The sequence below is a fragment of the Sapajus apella genome, unplaced genomic scaffold, assembly GCF_009761245.1.
Source record: "Sapajus apella isolate SASKATOON/1434 unplaced genomic scaffold, GSC_monkey_1.0 scaffold106, whole genome shotgun sequence".
Taxonomy (NCBI): domain Eukaryota; kingdom Metazoa; phylum Chordata; class Mammalia; order Primates; family Cebidae; genus Sapajus; species Sapajus apella.
The window spans coordinates 510,829-530,138 of NW_022437046.1; the positions used below are offsets into that span (position 1 = coordinate 510,829).

The following is a 19,310-nucleotide window of genomic DNA, read 5'->3' on the forward strand; positions in this document are numbered from 1 at the left end:
GCTAGTTTTTGTATTTTTACAAAAATTTGGGGTTTCACCATATTGGTCAGGCTAGTCTCGAACTCCTGACCTCAAGTGATCCACCTGCCTCAGCCTCCCAAAGTGCTGGGATTACAGGTGTGAGCCACCGCGCCCTGCCCAATATCTACGCAACTTTCTAGTTAGATCCTGAACTCCAAAGCTGTCTTATACATGTTTAAATTGACTTCTTGGGGGGCCAAGGCAGGCAGATCACAAGGTCAAGAAATAGAGACCATCCTGGCTGTCTCTTTAGTAGAGGCAGGTGAAACCCCGTCTCTACTAAAATACAAAAATTAGCTGGGTGTGGTAGTGCACGCCTGTAGTCCCAGCTACTCGGGAGGCTGAGGCAGGAGAATTGCTTGAACCCGGGAGGCGGGGGTTGCAGCAAGCTGGGATTGCACCACTGCACTCCAGCCCGGTGCCTAGCGACAGAGCAGGACTCTGTCTCAAAATAAATAAATTAATTAAGTAAATAAAAAATAAACTGACTTAGGCACACACATTTTGCTACTTTCTCTCTTAGGAAGGAAGCTTGTGATTGATCCTGCAAACCTAGACCAGCGGGCCTCTTTAACCATGAGAGGCCTGAGATTGCAGAGAAAGCAGTGGAAACCAAGGCAAGGGAAAAACTATACTGAAAAAGAACAGCTCACCACTGGCTCAGAGAAGAGTAGGGTAACAGCTTTTGTGTTATTTTGGAACAGTTTGTGCTGATGAGCTTTTTGTTGTGGTAACATTCCTCTAAAATGAACATTTTATTCCTCCCCTCATTGACAAAGCAATTCAACAGAATGTGAAAGAAAAAGAAACGGATGAGGAGCAGACAACAAAGATACCCAAGAATTTATAGATCTTGGATTATTATCACCTTCTTCATCCATTCCCTGATTTTGTGGCCAGGCCCTGGGACAGCGATCAGGACACCACTAGGCCTCATTCACCCCCAGGAACATGGCTGTATTTTCAGCATAGACAAATATGATTTTGATCCTTTATAGGTCAGTGACACTTCTGGATGTAACCAAATTTCAGATACTTGCATCATGATCATTGTCCTTGCTCAAGAACCTATAGTTGCCTGGTTCAGCAAGTATACATATCTCAGCCTGGGCCCCACTATCCTTTCCAACTTTTTATTCTATGGTTTTCTACCACAGTCCCTCTATCTAACCAAACCAACCCACTGTTTCTTACTACCTCTACAGCTATTCTCACACTGATTCTCCACTACTCAGTAAGCCCAACTCTTCCCATTATATCCAAATTTTACTTTTTCTCCAAGAAGTCTATTTTTCTCTTCCTTTAAATTCCTTAAACATTATCTGGTTCATCCTTATAAACAAATCCCCTCTGCTGACCAATCAGCGGATTCTGTGTTTTGGTTGTTTTTTTTTTTTTTTTTTTTTACAAGACATGGTCTTGCTCTGTTGCCAAGGCTGGAATGCAATGATCATAGCTCACCACAGCTTCGACCTCCTGGGCTCAAGCAATCCTCCTGCCTCGGCCTCCAGAGTAGCTGAGACTACAGGTGTATGCCACCACACCCGGCCAATTTTTTTTTTTTTTTTTTTGTAGAGACAGGGTCTCACTATGTTGTCCAGGCTAGTCTTGAATTCTTGGCCTCAAGATATCCTTCTGCCTTGACGTCCTGAAGTGCTGGGATTACAGACATGAGCCACCACACCCAGATTCAGTGGAGTTCTGAATTCTATTTGCCCATCTTCAGTGATAGGGAGGTCACTATCTACCAAGGAAGTCTCTTCTATGACAAGATAGCTCTCACTGTTAGTCAATTATTTATTCTCAAAGAAAATGCCTACTTTTTACTTTCCCCACTTTACTTTGGGTCTGGTTCTGCTCAAAGAATAGGAGAAACAATACAGCATTACTTAAGAGCATGGGCTTTGAAATCAGATCTGCTCTGATATCCACTGTGTCCCTGAGCAAAATGCTTAACCTTTCTAAGGCTCCATTCCCTGGTAATAATATCAACTTCATAAGTCTGTTGAAGTTAAAAGAGTAACTATGCAAAAAGCTTAACACTGGGACTGGCATAATGTAATAATTCAATCAATGATAGCTAGTATCATGGTTTTCACTGTACTATCATCGTTACTTATGTCTGATTTCTTTACTTTTAAGTATTTAAAGATAGAAATTATATTACGTAAGTCTCACCTCTTCTCCAGGCTAAAGTCTCTTCACTAGACTTTAAGTTAAATAAAGACAGACTGTATCTGTCTTATTTACAGTCTCAACTCCATGCCTAGCATAGTGCATGGTACATAGACACTTAATAAACATAATTGTGTTGAATGCTCTTTGTTTCACAGCTTCCATACTTTATCACTCATGTCACCCCTCTCTGTATAGGCCCTCAATGTTCCAAATCCTTCTGACAATGTGGGATCCAAAACTGAACTCGAAACTCAAAGGTAGGCTAACAGGAAGGAAGAGAGAGTAGGGTATCTCCCCCGTCACGATATAACTACATCACTATTGAAGATCTGGCATAACTTGGTAGCTTCACCAAGCTACTGGTATATGTTGAGCTTTAAATGAAGAAACCTTTAAATATTTTCACACATAATGGCTTTTTCTCTGGGATCTGCTGAGCTGCAGGTACAATAATGCTAAAGGATGAAACAACAATAGAGCTTTTTTCCATTTAGAGACTCCTCTAGCTCTTACTATCTAGACCACTCAACTGGCTCCCAAAAACTTCAGCCTGGAATTTAGAATGATCTTTCTAAAAAGATTTCCTCTTCCCAAATAGAATATAAACTCCTCCCAAAGGGCAGGATCTGGGTGTCTTATCTTTTATCCCACATGCCAACACAGGGCTAAGAACAGACTGACGCCCTCCATCTATAGCAGGATTGCAATAAGGATCCAAGGAAATCATAGAGACCAGCCTTGGGGATCCCTCTCCCTCCCAAACAACACAGCTCAATCAGTGTTATGCAACTAGTCAACGGGCAGGCAGGAGCCAACCCAGGCACAGACATAGGCATAAAGTCTACACTCTGACAGGCTGACTCCTGGAGGGCTGCTCTACTGGGAGCCACCTTCACTGATGGGGATGAGTTCCTAGAGAACATGCCAGCAGAGAACATCTCTCCACAGGGAATAGTCTGTCTAAGCAGCTTTCAAGGACTGTTTCACACAGGAAGAAAAGAGAGCCATAGCAGGATGAAAGATCTCACCTCATCACTTTCTTCCACATCCACATCACCATTGGCATCATCATCCATCAGCTTGTGGATGTTACGGACTGCCTCGAAGCTGAGTTTCTCATCCTCACTGTGACACAGGGGCTTGTCAATCCGGCAAAACTCTGTGTATGAAAAGCAAGAGACAACATTACTCAGAGCTGCCACCCAGAACCCATCACCCAAAACCTATCACCCACCTGTGTCGGCATCCTTAGCTTCTAGCATCTGACTCCTCATGTAGGCCCTTAACTAGCTACTTGCACAGTGACAGAAGTGTTTCATCTAGCCTTTAAGTGTCTCCCCAAGAAAATGGTGAGCTTCCCCCCAAGAACAATGCTTTTTATCATCCTAATAGTTCTTGGCAGGGAAGTCTCACATAGGACTAGGAATATGTTGGGATCTAGACAAGAATGTGCATCAGTAACTCACAAATGAGAGAAAACATAAATAGTTAATGAACACAGGAAAAGGTCTGGCCTCATTAGTAATCAAAGAAATACATATTCAAATGAGATATTATTTTTAATCAGTCAAATAAACAAATATAAATCAATGTAATCTTTCTGGAAACAGAACAACAGCTAATTAGGCCCAGTGCCCAAATAATGTACAATTTTCCTTTTTGTTCATTTCGTCACTGCTGATACATAGAAGGCCAGCCATAGGCTGACTGGGGAAACCTCTCACATCTCATGCCTTCTCACAGACAGCTATATCAGGCAAATATTTTTTTAGATATCTCAAGGTCCTGAGCTCATCTGATACAACACCTTATGTGGTCTGGGATACAGTTTTCTCTGCCCACCATCACATGTTCATGCAGCAGTAAAGCCAGCACAAGAGCCTAGGCCACCTTAGCTCTTTCTGTGACACCTAATCCTCTCTTACAAGCCTGGAAAACACCTAGTCTGAATGATGCACATAACAGAAAGCGCCTGAAATCTAGGCTTAACTCTACCATGTGATCTAGGGAGGTCATTCTCTTCTCCATGCCTCAAAGTCACTATTTGAAAAGGGCATTTTGACTGAAGCTTCTAGTTTTTCTTCCAATTTCTTATGTTAAAATTCCTCTTTCCTTTTGCCCTGGATCTTGACAACTACTTCCTAGGCAAAATATTCTCCAGATGACCCTCAAAGAAAATAGATTTTGACTTCCTAGGTAATAGAAGTTGTCACAGGACAGAAAGGACAGGGTGAAGAGGTTGTGGTTATGACGCCTTTTAGAAGGCACTAATCAAAGACCTAAAATATCCTAATCCATTTAATGACCTACTTGTCTGCCAGCCAGAGACAGTAATAAGACCAGACAGGTCACTTCTCTACTTCTTGCCAGTTGTTCAAATCCTTTTCAAAATAAGGGAGGAGTATAAATATTAAATTTTAAAGTGTCCCAGATGTGACTCAATAAAGTCATGTTGAACATTGAAGCTCACAGATGTTAAATGATATGCCAAAGTCACAGGCAGATGAAGAGCCACAGTAAGACCCCAAGTCTGCTGACACCCAGGTTAGCACTTCAAAATCCCGTCTTCACAACTGCCTTTTTGCTAGGGTGACCAGATAGCTGGCCTTGGGTTGCTTTCATCTTTTAGAAGCCACAGGTAATAACATGAGCAAAAAGAACACTAAGAAACAGGGCTATTTTTATTTTTCTTTTTTTGTTTTTTGAGATACAGTCTCACCCTGATGCCCAGGTTGGAGCCCAGTGGCATGATTTCCACTCACTGCAACCTCTGCCCCCCAGGCTCAAGCAATTCTCCTGCCTCAGCCTCCCAAGTAGCTGAGATTATAGGTACATACCACCATACCAAGCTAATTTTCTGTATTTTTAGTAGAGACGGGGTTTCACCATGTTAGCCAGGCTGGTCTCTAACTCCTGACCTCAAGCGATCCGCCCACCTCAGCCTCCCAAAGTGCTGGGATTACAGGCATGAGCCACCACACCCAGCCTGTAACAGTTTTATAAAAGAAAAAAATACAATGAACAGTATGCATACAAAAAGAAATATCTCTACATAAATTTATTTCCCTTGACAGTTGTTGTTCCAAATTGGGAAGTGGGATGAAGGGGCGGTGGGAACTTAGGGAGAGAGCAGAATACACCCAAAGATTAAGGCATTGTTTCTCAACTTCCTCACCAATGAAAACATATATAATTGTATATTAGAGCTTCTTAATTAGCCCATGATATGCCCATTTAGACATTTATTGAATGTTCTTCATATATGAGGCCCTACGATCAGCATGAGCATAAAGATATGAATCATACTTCATTTTTCTCTCAGAAGGTTAATTATAAAAGTGGGAGGGAGAGGCAATTAAAACACTATGTGCTAAGTGCCATGATAGAAAGAATCATGATTAAGTATCAGCTAACTTTTTCTGTAAAGGGCCAGATAATAAACAATTTAGAATTTGTGGGCCATATAGTCTCTGTTGCACAACTTAACTCTGCCATTGTAGCACAAAAGCATCCACAGACAAAATATAAGTGAATGGGCTTGAAAGTGTTCTAATAAAACTTTATTTATAAAAGCAGGCCGTGAACTGGATTTGGCCAATGGGCCATAGTTTGCTGAACCCTGTTACAGAATATCATAGGTAGCACACCTAAATCATATTGAACTGTGCTAAAAGAAAGACATCCAAGGCTGGGGGTGGTGGCTCACACCTGTAATTCCAGCACTTTGGGAGGCTGAGGCAGGAGTTCCCTTGAGCCCAAGAGTTAAAGACTAGACTGGGTAACATGGTGAAACCCTGTCTTTACAAAAATTTAAAAAATTAGCCAGGCATGATGATGCACACCTGTGGTCCCAGCTCTCAGGAGGCTGAAGTAGGAAGATCACTTGAGCCCACAAGGTCGAGTTGCAGTGATCCATGTTTGTGCCACTGAACACCAGCCTGGGCAATAGAGCAAGACCCTATCTCAAAAATAATAATAATAATAATTAAAGAGATATAGAAATCCAACCTTTTCATTAGCCTGTATACATACACAGGCTTATCCTAAGTAAAGCACAACTTCTAATAGGCTTTTTAAAATAATGGAAATAGTTTATCAAGCTCTAGGGTTTGGGGCCTCCAGGGTGGGTACCATTGGCCTGATGTCAATTAACCAGCACCTTTCCCAAAGACCTACAAAGTCTAAGAAGTTTGGGCTTCAAATACCCAGGCTCTGGTTTGTAACCTGATCAGACAGACAGGTGACATTTGCTGCTAGCATCAGCTGACATAGAGAAGGATTAAAGAGATTGAGGGATAGGGAGTACAAAGGCCTGATTCCCCTATGGCAGTTGAATCCTGTACAGAAAAGCCATTTCAGCCAAAACTCACAAATAACTACTTCAACCAAGCATGTCTTAAGCTGTCTCTCTGTTCTTCCTGAGACCTTTCCTATTTTCTCTTACACATTCCAATCTGGCAAGGTTTCCCACAACTCTCTGGAAATACCTTCAAAGAGCCATCCATTTAGCAATGCATAACTACAGTGAAAAAGCCGGGACTTAGAGTCAGAACACATATCAAAATCCCATTTTCACTAATTACAAACCATATGATATTGGACAAGTTGTTTAATTTCTCTGAGACTCCAATTTCTCATTTGCAGAATGAGGATAACAATCTGCTGCACAGACTTTTTAAAAATAAAATCACATTTGTTAAAACACCTAACATAGGACCTGGCATAAGGCTGATATTTAATACATTTGTATTATCCTCTTTACCCCCAGAACAGCAAGTAAACAGTTCTCATCTTCTGTTAACTTCAGTCACTTTCCCTGTCTATGAAGAATCAAATATAGGAGGTATAATCAAATCAACCTGATCAGTCATAGGTTCCAGGTGAGTGGGCAAGTGGCTCTTTGCAAGACTCTGACAGTAGCCTGAACTCCCACAACATTTATATGCTATCACTGGTAACATTTATCATACTGGGTTGCAATTATCTGTTTAACGTGTCTTCCCCACCAGACTGTGATCTCCAGAAGGGACTGGTACCATGTCCCCAGCAGCAAGCAAAGAGCCAGGTTCTTGATAAGATGCTCAGTAAATTTTTTTTAATGAATATCTAAATATTAACTCTACAATTATGTGTAAGATTTCTCTAGAGAAAAAAAGAAGAGTTCTAGGCAAGGAAAATACCACAGGCATATGTTTTTAAACTTTTTGGTCTTAGGACCCTTTTATATGCTTAACATTTTTTAATTCCAAAGAACTGTTTAATGTTTACATATTAGAAAGTAAAACACATGGAGCCATAAAAAAGAATGAGATCATGCCCTTGCAGGAACACAAATGGAACTGGAGACCATTATCCTTAGCAAACTAATACAGGAAGAGAAAACCAAATACCACATGTTCTCACTTCTAAGTAGAAGCTAAATGGTGATAACACATGGACACACAGAGGGAAACAACACACACTGGGGCCTTTCAGAGGATGGAGGGTGGGAGGAGGAAGAGGATAAGGAAAAATAACTAATGGGTACTAGGATTAATACCTGGGTAATGAAATAATCTATACAACAAATCCCATGTCATAAGCTTACCTATGTAACAAACCTGCACTTGTACCCCTGAACTCAAAATAAAAGTTAAAAACTAACTACCTACATTGCCTTAATGAATATTTAGCAACGTAAAACTTTTGCAAACTGCCTCAGCAAGATTTTTTTTCAAGATTGATAATGTTTCATAAGGTATAGATCCGAGCATTTCAAATAAAATTTCCACAGAATTTTGAATTAAAAAAGGAAAAAACACAAATTGTTATAATTGGTTATTAATTTATTTTATTTTTTCCTAACAATCTGTTTTTATTACACAAGTAACAATAAACACTTGTAGACAAACAGGTAAGTCAAAAGAACAAACAATTGTTAAAGTCTTTGTATACATACTACCAGAGCAAGACTTTTCTAAAAAGTCAAAAAACAACAGATGTTGGTGATGTTGCAGAGAAAACGGAATACACTGTTGGGGGAATGCAAACCAGTATAACCTCTATGGAAAATGGAAAACAGTATGGAGATCTCCCAAAGAACCAAAACTAGGCAGCTAGCCAAAGGATAAGAAAGGACAAGAAATCATTATATAAAGATAACCCTACCACTCATGTCTGTTGTGGCACTATTCACAATAGCAAAGACATGGAATCAACTTTAGTGTCCATCAATGGATGACTGCATAAAGAAAATATTACACACACACACACACACACACACACACACACACACACGCACACACAATACTACTCAGCCACAAAAGAAGGTCTTTTGCAGCAACGTGGATGGAACTGGAGGCCACTATCTCAAGTGAAACAACTAAGAAACAGAAAATCAAACACCACATGTTCCCACCTACAAGTTGAAGCCAAACAGTGTGTACAGGGACATGGAGAGTCCCTGGAGGCAGTGGAGACTTGGAAAAGTGGCGGGGGGGTGGGGAGCGAGTGGGAGGACGGTAAGAGACAAGAAACCACCCTATTTGGGTGACGGGTATGCTAAAAGCCCAGGCTTCACCAATACACAATATATCAATGTAACAAAACTGCACTTGTACCCCCTAAATCTATAAAAATAAAAAATAAGACACTTTTCTAAAAGAGCTTTTACAGATACCTAATTTAAGTAACCACAGTTTAGTTAACTAGGCAGTTTCAGTATACTTCTATTTAAGTATTACAATTCATGCTAACCGCAAAAATGTACATGATACATAAAGTTAAAAGTACATTTCCCCCTCTAAATGTTAGATCATGATACTATTATGAAGGCTTCCAAAGGACAATTTTCATATATGCTTTATCCTAAACTCCATCTTTTTCTATCAGCTCCTTTGCTTAGAAATGCAGGCACTCAGCCAGGCACGGTGGCTCATGCCTGTAATCCCAGCACTTTGGGAGGCCAAGGCGGGCGGATCACGGGGTCAGACGTTCGAGACCAGCCTGACCAACATGGCGAACCCTCATCTCTACTAAAAATACAAAAAAAAAAATTAGCCAGGCATGGTGACACACGCCTGTAATCCCAGCTATTCACGAGACTGAGGCAGGACAATCACTGAACCCAGGAGGCAAAGGTCGCAGTGAGCCGAGATTGCACCACTGCACTCCAGCCTGGGCAACACAGCAAGATTCTGCCTCAAAAAGAAAGAAAGAAATATAGGCACTTATCACACCTTTCATACCCCTTTTTAGAAGTTCAATGCTTCCCATTTGGCCTTGCCTTTTAAATCTAGCATTCCTGGACACTCAATATTAATGTCCCCAGTTATAGCTTGTTTGTAAAGCCCATAGAGTAGTTTCAGTTCTTCCTCATCTGGTCTTGTTTTCAGCTTCCTCACATCTTCTGCAACACTGTCAAAATCAGCCTGCAGGGCCAGGCACAGTGGCTCACACCTATAATCCCAGCACTTTGGGAGGCTGAGGCATTGCTTGAGCCCAGGAGTTCAAAATCAGCCTGGCAACATAGTGAGATTCTATCTCTATAAAAGTCAGGCATGGTGGTGCATGCCTGTAGTTCCAGCTACTTAGGAGGCTGAAGGAGGAGGATCACTTGAGCGCAGGATGCTGAGGTTGCAGTGAGCTGTGACTGCACCACTGTACTCTAGCCTGGGCAACAGTGAGACCATGTCTCCAAAAAAAAAAAAAAAAAAAAAAACCTCAGCTTTCAGGGACATAGTGGTGACAGCCAGGCTGTTGCTGCTATCCAGGCTTTCATTAATTCATTTTAAAACAATAATAAATCTCTTACATGCAAATATAAATAATATTTTTAACTAAAATAATTGTTTTCTGAAAAAATTCATGAGTAGGGTAGAATTATTTTACATTTTTGCAAATCTTTTAAATGTCTGGCTTAATAGAAGACAGATATAATCTTATAGCTACATTCAACCTATTGTGAGGTATTGTTTTGACTGAAGATCAAAACATAGATATGCAGCTGGGAAAGACAGGAGCATTTTACTAGTCAGACAATTGTGGATATTATATGAGACTATACCCAAATTCAACAAGTGCTAGGTTTCTTAAAGGTTAGTTGCAATGTGAAATCCCAAACTTTATGAATAAACTTTTTCCACGCTGTAACATTAAAATCCATTGGTCTATCTCATAATTTGAATGGATCTTTTATACATGCATGGTTTTGTAACATGATGCACTTGTCATTTGGAAACTATTGGTTAGGAGTTACTGCAGAGCTTCCAAGTGTTGACACTTTCATTTATACAATATCAAAATAGTCACAATCATTAATATCACCACTGATTTCATCAGAAAAGCTTTTAATCCAGAAAAACTGTCAATTTCACAATGACAGATACAAGTTTTCTAAAATCCAGTTTTCACTTAAAAGCTAGAATTTTATCATTGGCAACTAATACTACCAGTTGTTTTCCTTAAAGTAGAAGATGCACTTCACTTATTTTCAAGAAAATGTCTGCAAAATACTGAGTAACCAGAATTATCAGTCAAGTATTCTTTGAAGTAATAATAGTGCTACCTGAAAAAAAAAGGAGGTATATCAACTTACAGCTCAATTGCACAAGTGCTTGAGATAACCATCAAATTTCTACATGTAGCAGAAATGCTTTATGCATACTTACTATTTCATCACACAGAATACTAAAAGGCATGAACTCATGGGATGCAATTCAACAAAATTAATGACTTCTACTTCTTTGTTGAAAACTTTTTTTTTTTTAACTGATAGTACGTGGAGGTAAGAAATACAGTCATTACTAGTACTTTGGTGCCACTGCTTTGATTTGTGTTAAGGTACTAGCAGTTTTACCTACCAATGTTTTTGCAACATTAGTACAAAGGTATACAGTTTTTTCTAAGGCAAATAATATATTAATACTATTATGAAATGGCTTTGATCTCCTGGATGCCCTGAAAAGACTTTGTTCCCACCTGCCATGGTCTGAAGACTACACTTTGCAGACAGAACCACAAAGTCCTTTCCCTCATGTCCAAATCTCCTCACCTTTCTCCAGGCAGAACTAATCATTCACTGTTCACTGTTCTATGCTCCACAGCACTTTGTGCATAGCTCTGTTATATTAGCTCTCATGTTACGAGTTGTTCACATGCCACATCTAAGTGGTAAGAGCCAAGCTTGATTTACTCTATCCCCAAGGGCCCATTATAATACTATCACTAAAATCTACCCTGTCAAGTATGAAATCAGTATGTGCTGGCTAAATGAATAAATGAACAAATGAAGAATGCATGAATTAATTAATTTAAAAACTGTATCTCCCCAAAAGGCAAGGGAATTCTTGAATACAATCCACCAATTCCCACCATCAATATCTACTGTCCATCTAATGCCTCGACTTTCCCAACCACTTTCTGTTTCTTATCACTAAAGAGTAATTCATCCCTGGAGGATGAATTGGAAACTGGCAAGTTTTACCAGCAGGGGCCCCATCAGAAAGAAAAACTTTCCCCACTTCACCTCTTATTCCTCAGCCAGGACTAGCAAATTCTGCAACTATTACTGATGGGATTAGAATCCACTCTCACCCTCCGAAAGGAATCAAAAGACGAAGACCGGAGAGCACTAGTCCTGGGAAGATTTTCAAATTTAGTCAAGGACCCTGAATTTGCAGAGATAAAAATAGCGTGGGGCCTAGAATGGGGATGAGGTGAGGGAGGAATGAGGGATGGACACTCTGGACAGATGTAGTCTTTTTTTTTTTCTTCTCTTTTGAGACAGAGTTTCACTCTTGTCTCCCAGGCTGGAGTGTAATGGCACGATCTCAGCTTACTGTAACTTCTGCCTCCCAGGTTTAAGCGATTCTCCTGCCTCAGCCTCCCAAGTAGCTGGAATTACAGGCTCCCATTGCTACACCTGGCTAACTTTTGTATTTTTAGAAGAGATAGGTTTCACCATGTTGGCCAGGCTGGTCTCAAACTCCTGGCCTGAGGTTATCCACCCACCTTGGCCTCTCAAAGTTCTGGAATTACAGGCATGAGCCACTGCACCTGGCCATAGAAATGTGAAATCTTAAAAAAGGAACATGTCTGAGACCTAGAGTTATCCAAAAAAGGTCCCCAATGAAATATAGCATCTCAGCTGAGGCACACAGCAGGCCTAGCCACAGAGAAAGGAGTCATATCCCTAGGCTAGGCAAAACTCTACCTATCTGAGAGACATTCCTGTGCCTGTTAGAACATCATGTCCTCATATCCAAGAAGAGGCCCAGCTCTTCTCAGCAGGGGGTAGGAATTCAAAAGACCCTTTCTTCCAGACAAAGCTGGCACTGGTTTCAGCTGCCCAAGCAATACTAACACAAATCACTACAAATTCTAAGCTCTGACTTCCTTTTTCTTTTTGAGAGGGGGTGTTGTTATGTTGCTCAGGCTGGTTTCAAACTCCTGGCTCAAGCAATCCTCCTGCCTTAGCCTCTCAAATGGCTAGGATTACAGGCTTTTGCCACCACACCCAGCTTCTAAACTCTGACTTTTGACCAAGCTCACTTCTCTCCCTGAGGTCACTCATCAAAAATTAATCCATTGGCCAGGCTTGGTGGCTCATGCCTGTAATTTCAGCACTTTGGGGGCCAAGGTCGAAAGATCACATGAGGCCAAGAGTTCAAAAGCAGCCTGGTCAACATAGTGAGATCCCGTCTCTACAAAGGAAGAAAAAATATTTAAAAATTAGCCCAGTGTAGTGGTGTGCACCTGTAGTCCCAGTCACTTGGGAGGCTGAAGTGGAGAACTGTTTGAGCCCAGGAGTTCAGGCTGTGTGAGCCATGATCTTGACACTGCACTCCAGCCTTGGTGACAAAACAAGACCCTGTCTTGAAATTAATAATAATAACAATCTACAACATCAACTATATATACAGCTCCATGTTGAGCAATGCAATGAGATATACTTCTGAGTTCCACCAGCATTTCTGACTTTGTACCTCCTATGACCTTACCTCAGTCAGTTTATAATTATAGTTATTTGAAGATATCTGAGGGCATAGCTCATGATTCTCATTTTTCATAGCATTTGATTCCACCTGGCACATGATATATTTATTCCTTGGTTTGCTCATCATCTATCTCCCTCTACTAAAAGTAAGGTCCACAAGAGTAGATGCTTTTTTGTTCACTACAATATCCCAAAGGATACACATACTAGGTATTCAATAGAGAATTTGCTAAATGAATGAGTAAATCTTGGCTTTCCCTAATATGCAAGGTAGGTTTCTCCTCTCTACCTTACTTTCTTTCTTTCTTTATTTTTTTTTTTTTTTTTTTTTTGAGACAGGGTCTTGCTCTGTCACCCAGATTGAAGAGCAGTTGCATGATCATGGTTCACTGCAGCCTCTACCCTTTGAGTTCAAGTGATCCTCCTGCCTTGGCCTCTCAAAGTGTTGGAATTACAGGCATGAGCCACCACACCTGGTCTTCTACATGAATTCTAAATGTCAGAATTTTTTGTATAAACTCTGGGCTGTCATCTTACTACATATACTCTCCTAAAGTGATTTTACCTCTTCTCATGCCTTCAGTTACTAGTTAAAGAAATTACTATTACCAAGTCCCACAATTATGTTTCTGGTTCAAGTTTCACTTAGGACCCACAGAAATCCACAGAACCCAACTACCTAGTAGACATCACATGGATGTCTGTCAGGCACCTGAACTAGTATTTTTCCTCTAACTTTCCCACTTTTCCAGGTGCTTATGTCAGAAATCTTGACATCTCACTCTCCTTCACTTCCCACATTTAATCAATCACCAAGCCTAATTCAGTATCCCTTAACCATTCCAAATCTTACTCTCCACACAGCATGCCACTCCCAGAGAAGATAATCTAATTAATTAATGACCAATCAGCAGAAAAGCTAGCTATAGGCGGTGCTAGTGTATACCAGCTGAAAATCCAACCTAGTCAGTCTCTGCTTATAACCTTTCAAAAATTTCTCATTGTTCTTAAGATAAAGTTAAAATTTCTTAATGTGGCCTGCAAGGCCCAGAATGATCTGACACCTGCCATCTTTCTGATTTCATCTCCAGTAACTCCTGCTTTTTTTTTTTTTCTATAACCTCATATTGGGCTGGGCATGGTGGCTCATGCCTACAATCCTAGCACTTTGGGAGGCTGAGGTGGGCAGATTACAAGGTCAAGAGATAGAAACCATCCTGGCTGACATGGTGAAACCCCCATCTCTACTAAAAATGCCAAAAAAGAAAAAACTAGCCAAACATGGTGGCGCATGACTGTAGTCCCTGCCACTGAGAAGGCTAAGGCAGGAGAATCACTTGAACCCGGAAGGTGGAGGTTGTAGTGAGCCAAGATTGTGCCACTGCACTCCAGTCTGGTGACAGGGCGAGATTCTGTCTCAAAAATAATAATAATAAATAAATAAATAATAAAAAAAATAACTGCGTATTAGAAGTGAAACTCCTGACTACTCTGGTCACACTGCTTATCAGGTAGCCCTGCTGCACAAGAAGCAGTAAAAAATAAAAAAAAAAATTTTAATTAAAAATTTTTTAAATAAAAGAGAAGTGAAACTCCTGCTTTTTATGAGCATTCTTGACACGCCATTTCTTCCCTCCTCAGCCTTTTCACATAGAGCAGTAGTTCTCAACTCTGGCTGCACAGTAGAATCACTTGAGCTCTTAAATTGCTGATGCCCAGGTCCTACCCCAGACCAATCAAATCAGTATTTCTCTCTGAATGCGGCCAGGCAAAAGCTGGGTTTTTGGGTTTGTTTTTTTTTTTTTGTTTTTTGTTTTTTGTTTTCATTAATAGAGACATAACATATATACAGGAATGAGCATAAGTAAATACACAGACAATTTTACATATATATTTTTACATTATATATTCAATTTTTATGTAATCTGTATGTTCATGTAACTACCACTGAAACAAAAAATATAGAACATTTCCAGGAAGGCTCCATCCTTCTTGCCCCTTTCCAGTCAATACTACCATGAGTACCCACGCCCCATAGTAACATTCTGACTTGTGTCATCACAGACGAATTTTACCTGTTTTTGACCCTTATAAAAATGAGGCATAAATATTTTTAACGTACAGTTACAAGTAATCAAATGCCCTCATTTTACATGCACATTTTAATGTGCTGGGCGAACACACATACATGTGTAACAACCACCCCAGTCAAGATGCAGAACCTTTCCATCACCCCAGAATATTCTTACTTGGCCCTTCAATGCCAACCCTCATTCTCCCTCCCCACACAATCACTGATCCAATTTCCATCACTATAAACTAGTTTTGCCTGTTCTAGAATTTCAAATTAAATGGAACAATCATTATGTACTCTACTCTTTTGTACCTAGCTTCTTTTACTCAGCATGATTTGAGATTCAACCATGTTATCACATGAATCAGTAGTTTGTTCTATTTTATTGCTAAGTAGTATTCTATTGAATGGCTATACCACCATTTGTTTATCCATTCATCAGTTTTTGGTATTACAAATAAAGCTATTATGAGTATTCATGTATAAATCTTCATGTGAACATATGTTTTCATTTTTCTTGTCAGTCTCTGCTTATAACCTTTCAAAAATTTCTCATTGTTCTTAAGATAAAGTTAAAATTTCTTTTTTTTTTTTTTTGAGACGGAGTTTTGCTCTTGTTACCCAGGCTGGAGTGCAATGGCGCGATCTCGGCTCACCACAACCTCCGCCTCCTGGGTTCACGCAATTCTCCTGCCTCAGCCTCTTGAGTAGCTGGGATTACAGGCATGCGCCACCATGCCCAGCTGATTTTTTGTATTTTTAATAGAGACGGGGTTTCACAATGTTGACCAGGATGGTCTCGATCTCTTGAGCTCGTGATCCACCCACCTCGGCCTCCCAAAGTGCTGGGATTACAGGCGTGAGCCACCGCGCCCGGCCAAAGTTAAAATTTCTTAATGTGGCCTGCAAGGCCCAGAATGATCTGACACCTGCCATCTTTCTGATTTCATCTCCAGTAACTCCTGCTTTTTTTTTTTTGAGCAAATATCCAGGATGGGGAACTGATGTGTCATACAATAAAAATATATTTAACATTTTAAGGAACTGTTAAATTGTTTTTCAAAGTAGGTATATCACTTTACACTCCACCAGTCATGCATAAGATGTCCAGGTGATCCACATACTCTCTTGTACTTGGTGACGGTAGAGTGCAGCCCAGGTCAAGAACCACTCAGAATTATTCCTATATGGAAGGCTCTTACTTCTTTCTTAACCTGCAAATTCTGACTCATGCTGTTGATCTCCATTTAAATATCTTTTCTTCAAAGAACCGGACTCACTCTCCCACTCAAACTGCTTAGGCCCATATTATACATTCTTCAAAGCAACCTACATTTTTCATTTACAGTACGTTTCACAATAGTAATTATTTCTGTGATAATTTGCTGAATATCTATCTTCTCTACTAAATTGCAAGCTCCACAGTGGTAGAAACCATGGTTGTCTTGTTCATGGCTGCATCCTGACTGCTAGCACCTAGCTTAGTCCCTAGCACAATAGTTAGACTTCAATGAACATTTGTTGAATGAAAAAACAAATGCCAAGACAATCCAAGACGGCCAAATAGGAACAGCTCTGGAATGTAGTTCCCAGCAAGAACACAGAGGGTGAATGATCACCACATTTCCAAACAAGTTTCTACTGCCCACAGACCAGGAGACTCCTGGGCAGAAAAGTGCCACGAGTCTCCAATACGGCTGTTGCAGCCGGCACAGCAGGTCTCCACACAAAAACACACACAAATCTGGGTGGCCATTTCAACTGGCACCTGGAACGCCTGGGAAACAGAGTTGCCCATTCAACTGAAAAAATGGGGGCTGAAACGGGGAGCCAGGTGATCTGGCTCAGCCGGTCCCACCCCCACAAAGACCAGCAATCTGAAATGCTCTGGATTGAGAGTTTCACAGCAAGCACAGCTAGATCCCGGATGGTCCAGCTCTGTGTGGGGAAGGGTGTCCGCCATACCGAGGCAGACCACCACTATCGAGGCAGTCTGCCATTACTGAGACAGTCCACCATTACCGAGGCACTCCACCATTACCAAGGCACTCCGCCATTACCGAGGCAGGCCATCATTACAGAGACAGTCTGCCATTACCGAGGCAGTTCTAACTGTACATCTATAAACAAAACCACAAAGTTCGCACAGCAGCTGGGCAGAGCCCACGGCAGCTGAGCAATGCCTTTGCTGGCACAGCAGACTGTGACTAGACTACCTCCTCGCGGGGCAGGGCATCTCTGAAAAAAGGCAGCAGCATGTCAGGAACTTATTAAAAAGCCCCAACTTCGCAGGACAGAGCACCTGGGAAAAAATGGTGGTTATGAGTTCCGCTGCAGCAGACTTAAACATACCTGCCTAGAAGCTCTGAAAGGAACAATGGAACTCAGAGCTCAGCACTTGAGCTCCTTTAAGGAACAGACTGTCTACTCAAGCAGCTCCCTGACCCCCATATATACAAAGAGACACCTCATAAAGGAGAGCTAAGGCTGGTATCTGGCAGGTACCCTTCTGGGACAAAGATAACAGAAGAAACTGGCAATAACCCTTACTGTTCCGCAGCAGCCATGGATGATCCACAGGCAAGTAGGGTTTCGAGTGGACCTCCAGCAGTCCTATAGCAGAGTGGTCAGACTGTTAGACGGAAAACTAAGAAACAGAAAGAAATAACTTCATCATCAACAAAAAGGACATCCATTCAGAGACACCAACTGAAAGTCACCAACAACAAAGACCACAGGTACATAAATCCACAAAGATGGGAAGAAACCAGCACAAAAATGATGAAGACACCCAAAACCAGAACACCTCTCCTCCACCAAGGGATCACAACTCCTCACCAGCTAGGGAACAAGGCTGGATGGAGAATGAGCATGAAGAACTGACAGAAACAGGCTTCATAAACTGGGTAATAACAAACTTCTCTGAGCTAAAAGAATATGTCCTAATGCAATACAAAGAAACCAAGAACCTTGAGAAAAGGTTTGACAAAATGGTAACAGGAATAAACAGCTTAGAGAAGAATAAAAATGAACCGATGGAGGTGAAAAACACAACATGAAAACTTTGCAAAGCACACACAAATTTCAATAGCCAAATTGGCCAAGCAGAAGAAAAGATATCAGAGATTGAAGATCAACTCAACGAAATAAAACGAGAAGGCAAGATTAGAGAAAAAAGAGTGAAAAGAAATGAACGAAGCCTACAAGAAATATGGGATTATGTGAAAAAACCTAATCTACATTTGATAGGTGTACCTGAATGTGATGGAGAGAATGAATCCAACCTGGAAAACACTCTTCAGGATATTATCCAGGAGAACTTCCCCAGCCTAGCAAGGCAGGCCAATATTCAAGTCCAGGAAATACAGAAAACACCACAAGGCACATAATCATCAGATTCACCAGGGTTGAAATGAAGGAGAAAATGCTAAGGGCAGCCAGAGAGAAAGGCTGGGTTGCCCACAAAGGGAAGCCCATCAGACTCACAGCGGCTCTCTCTGCAGAAACTCTACAAGCCAGAAGAGAGTGGGGCCAATATTCAACATCCTTAAAGAAAAGAACTTTCAACCTAGAATTTCACATCTAGCAAAACCAAGCTTCAGAAGCGAAGGAGAAAGAAAATCCTTTACGAACAAGCAATTGCTGAGAGATTTCATCACCACCAGGCCTGCCTTACAAGAGCTCCTGAAAGAAGCACTAAACATAGAAAGGACAAAACAGTACCAGCCACTCCAAAAACATATCAAATGGTAAAGAACATCGACACAATGAAGAAACTGCATCAACTAATGGGCAAAACAATCACCTAGCATCAAAATGGCAGGATCAAATTCACACATAACAATATCAAGCTTAAATGTAAATGGCCTAAATGCCCCAATCAAAGAAACAGACTGGCAAATTGGGTAGTCAAAACCCATTGGTGTGCTGTATCCAGGAAACCCATCTCACATGCAAGGACACAAATAGGCTGAAAATAAAGTAATGGAGGAAGATTTATCAAGAAAATGGAGAGGCTGGGCGCGGTGGCTCACGCCTATAATCCCAGCACTTTGGGAGGCC

At 40.9% G+C, this 19,310-nt stretch overlaps 1 protein-coding gene across 5 annotated transcripts in view; it reads right to left on the reverse strand.

Annotated features, from left to right (window-relative positions):
- STIM1 (stromal interaction molecule 1) overlaps window positions 1-19,310 on the reverse strand; it is a 239,417-nt gene that overhangs the window by 115,886 nt on the left and 104,221 nt on the right. For all 5 annotated transcript variants that reach the window (XM_032258894.1, XM_032258889.1, XM_032258890.1 and 2 more), the window contains exon 2: window positions 3,228-3,358. In XM_032258894.1, coding sequence (XP_032114785.1) covers window positions 3,228-3,358 — 131 coding nt within the window. The remainder of the gene's footprint in view (window positions 1-3,227; window positions 3,359-19,310) is intronic.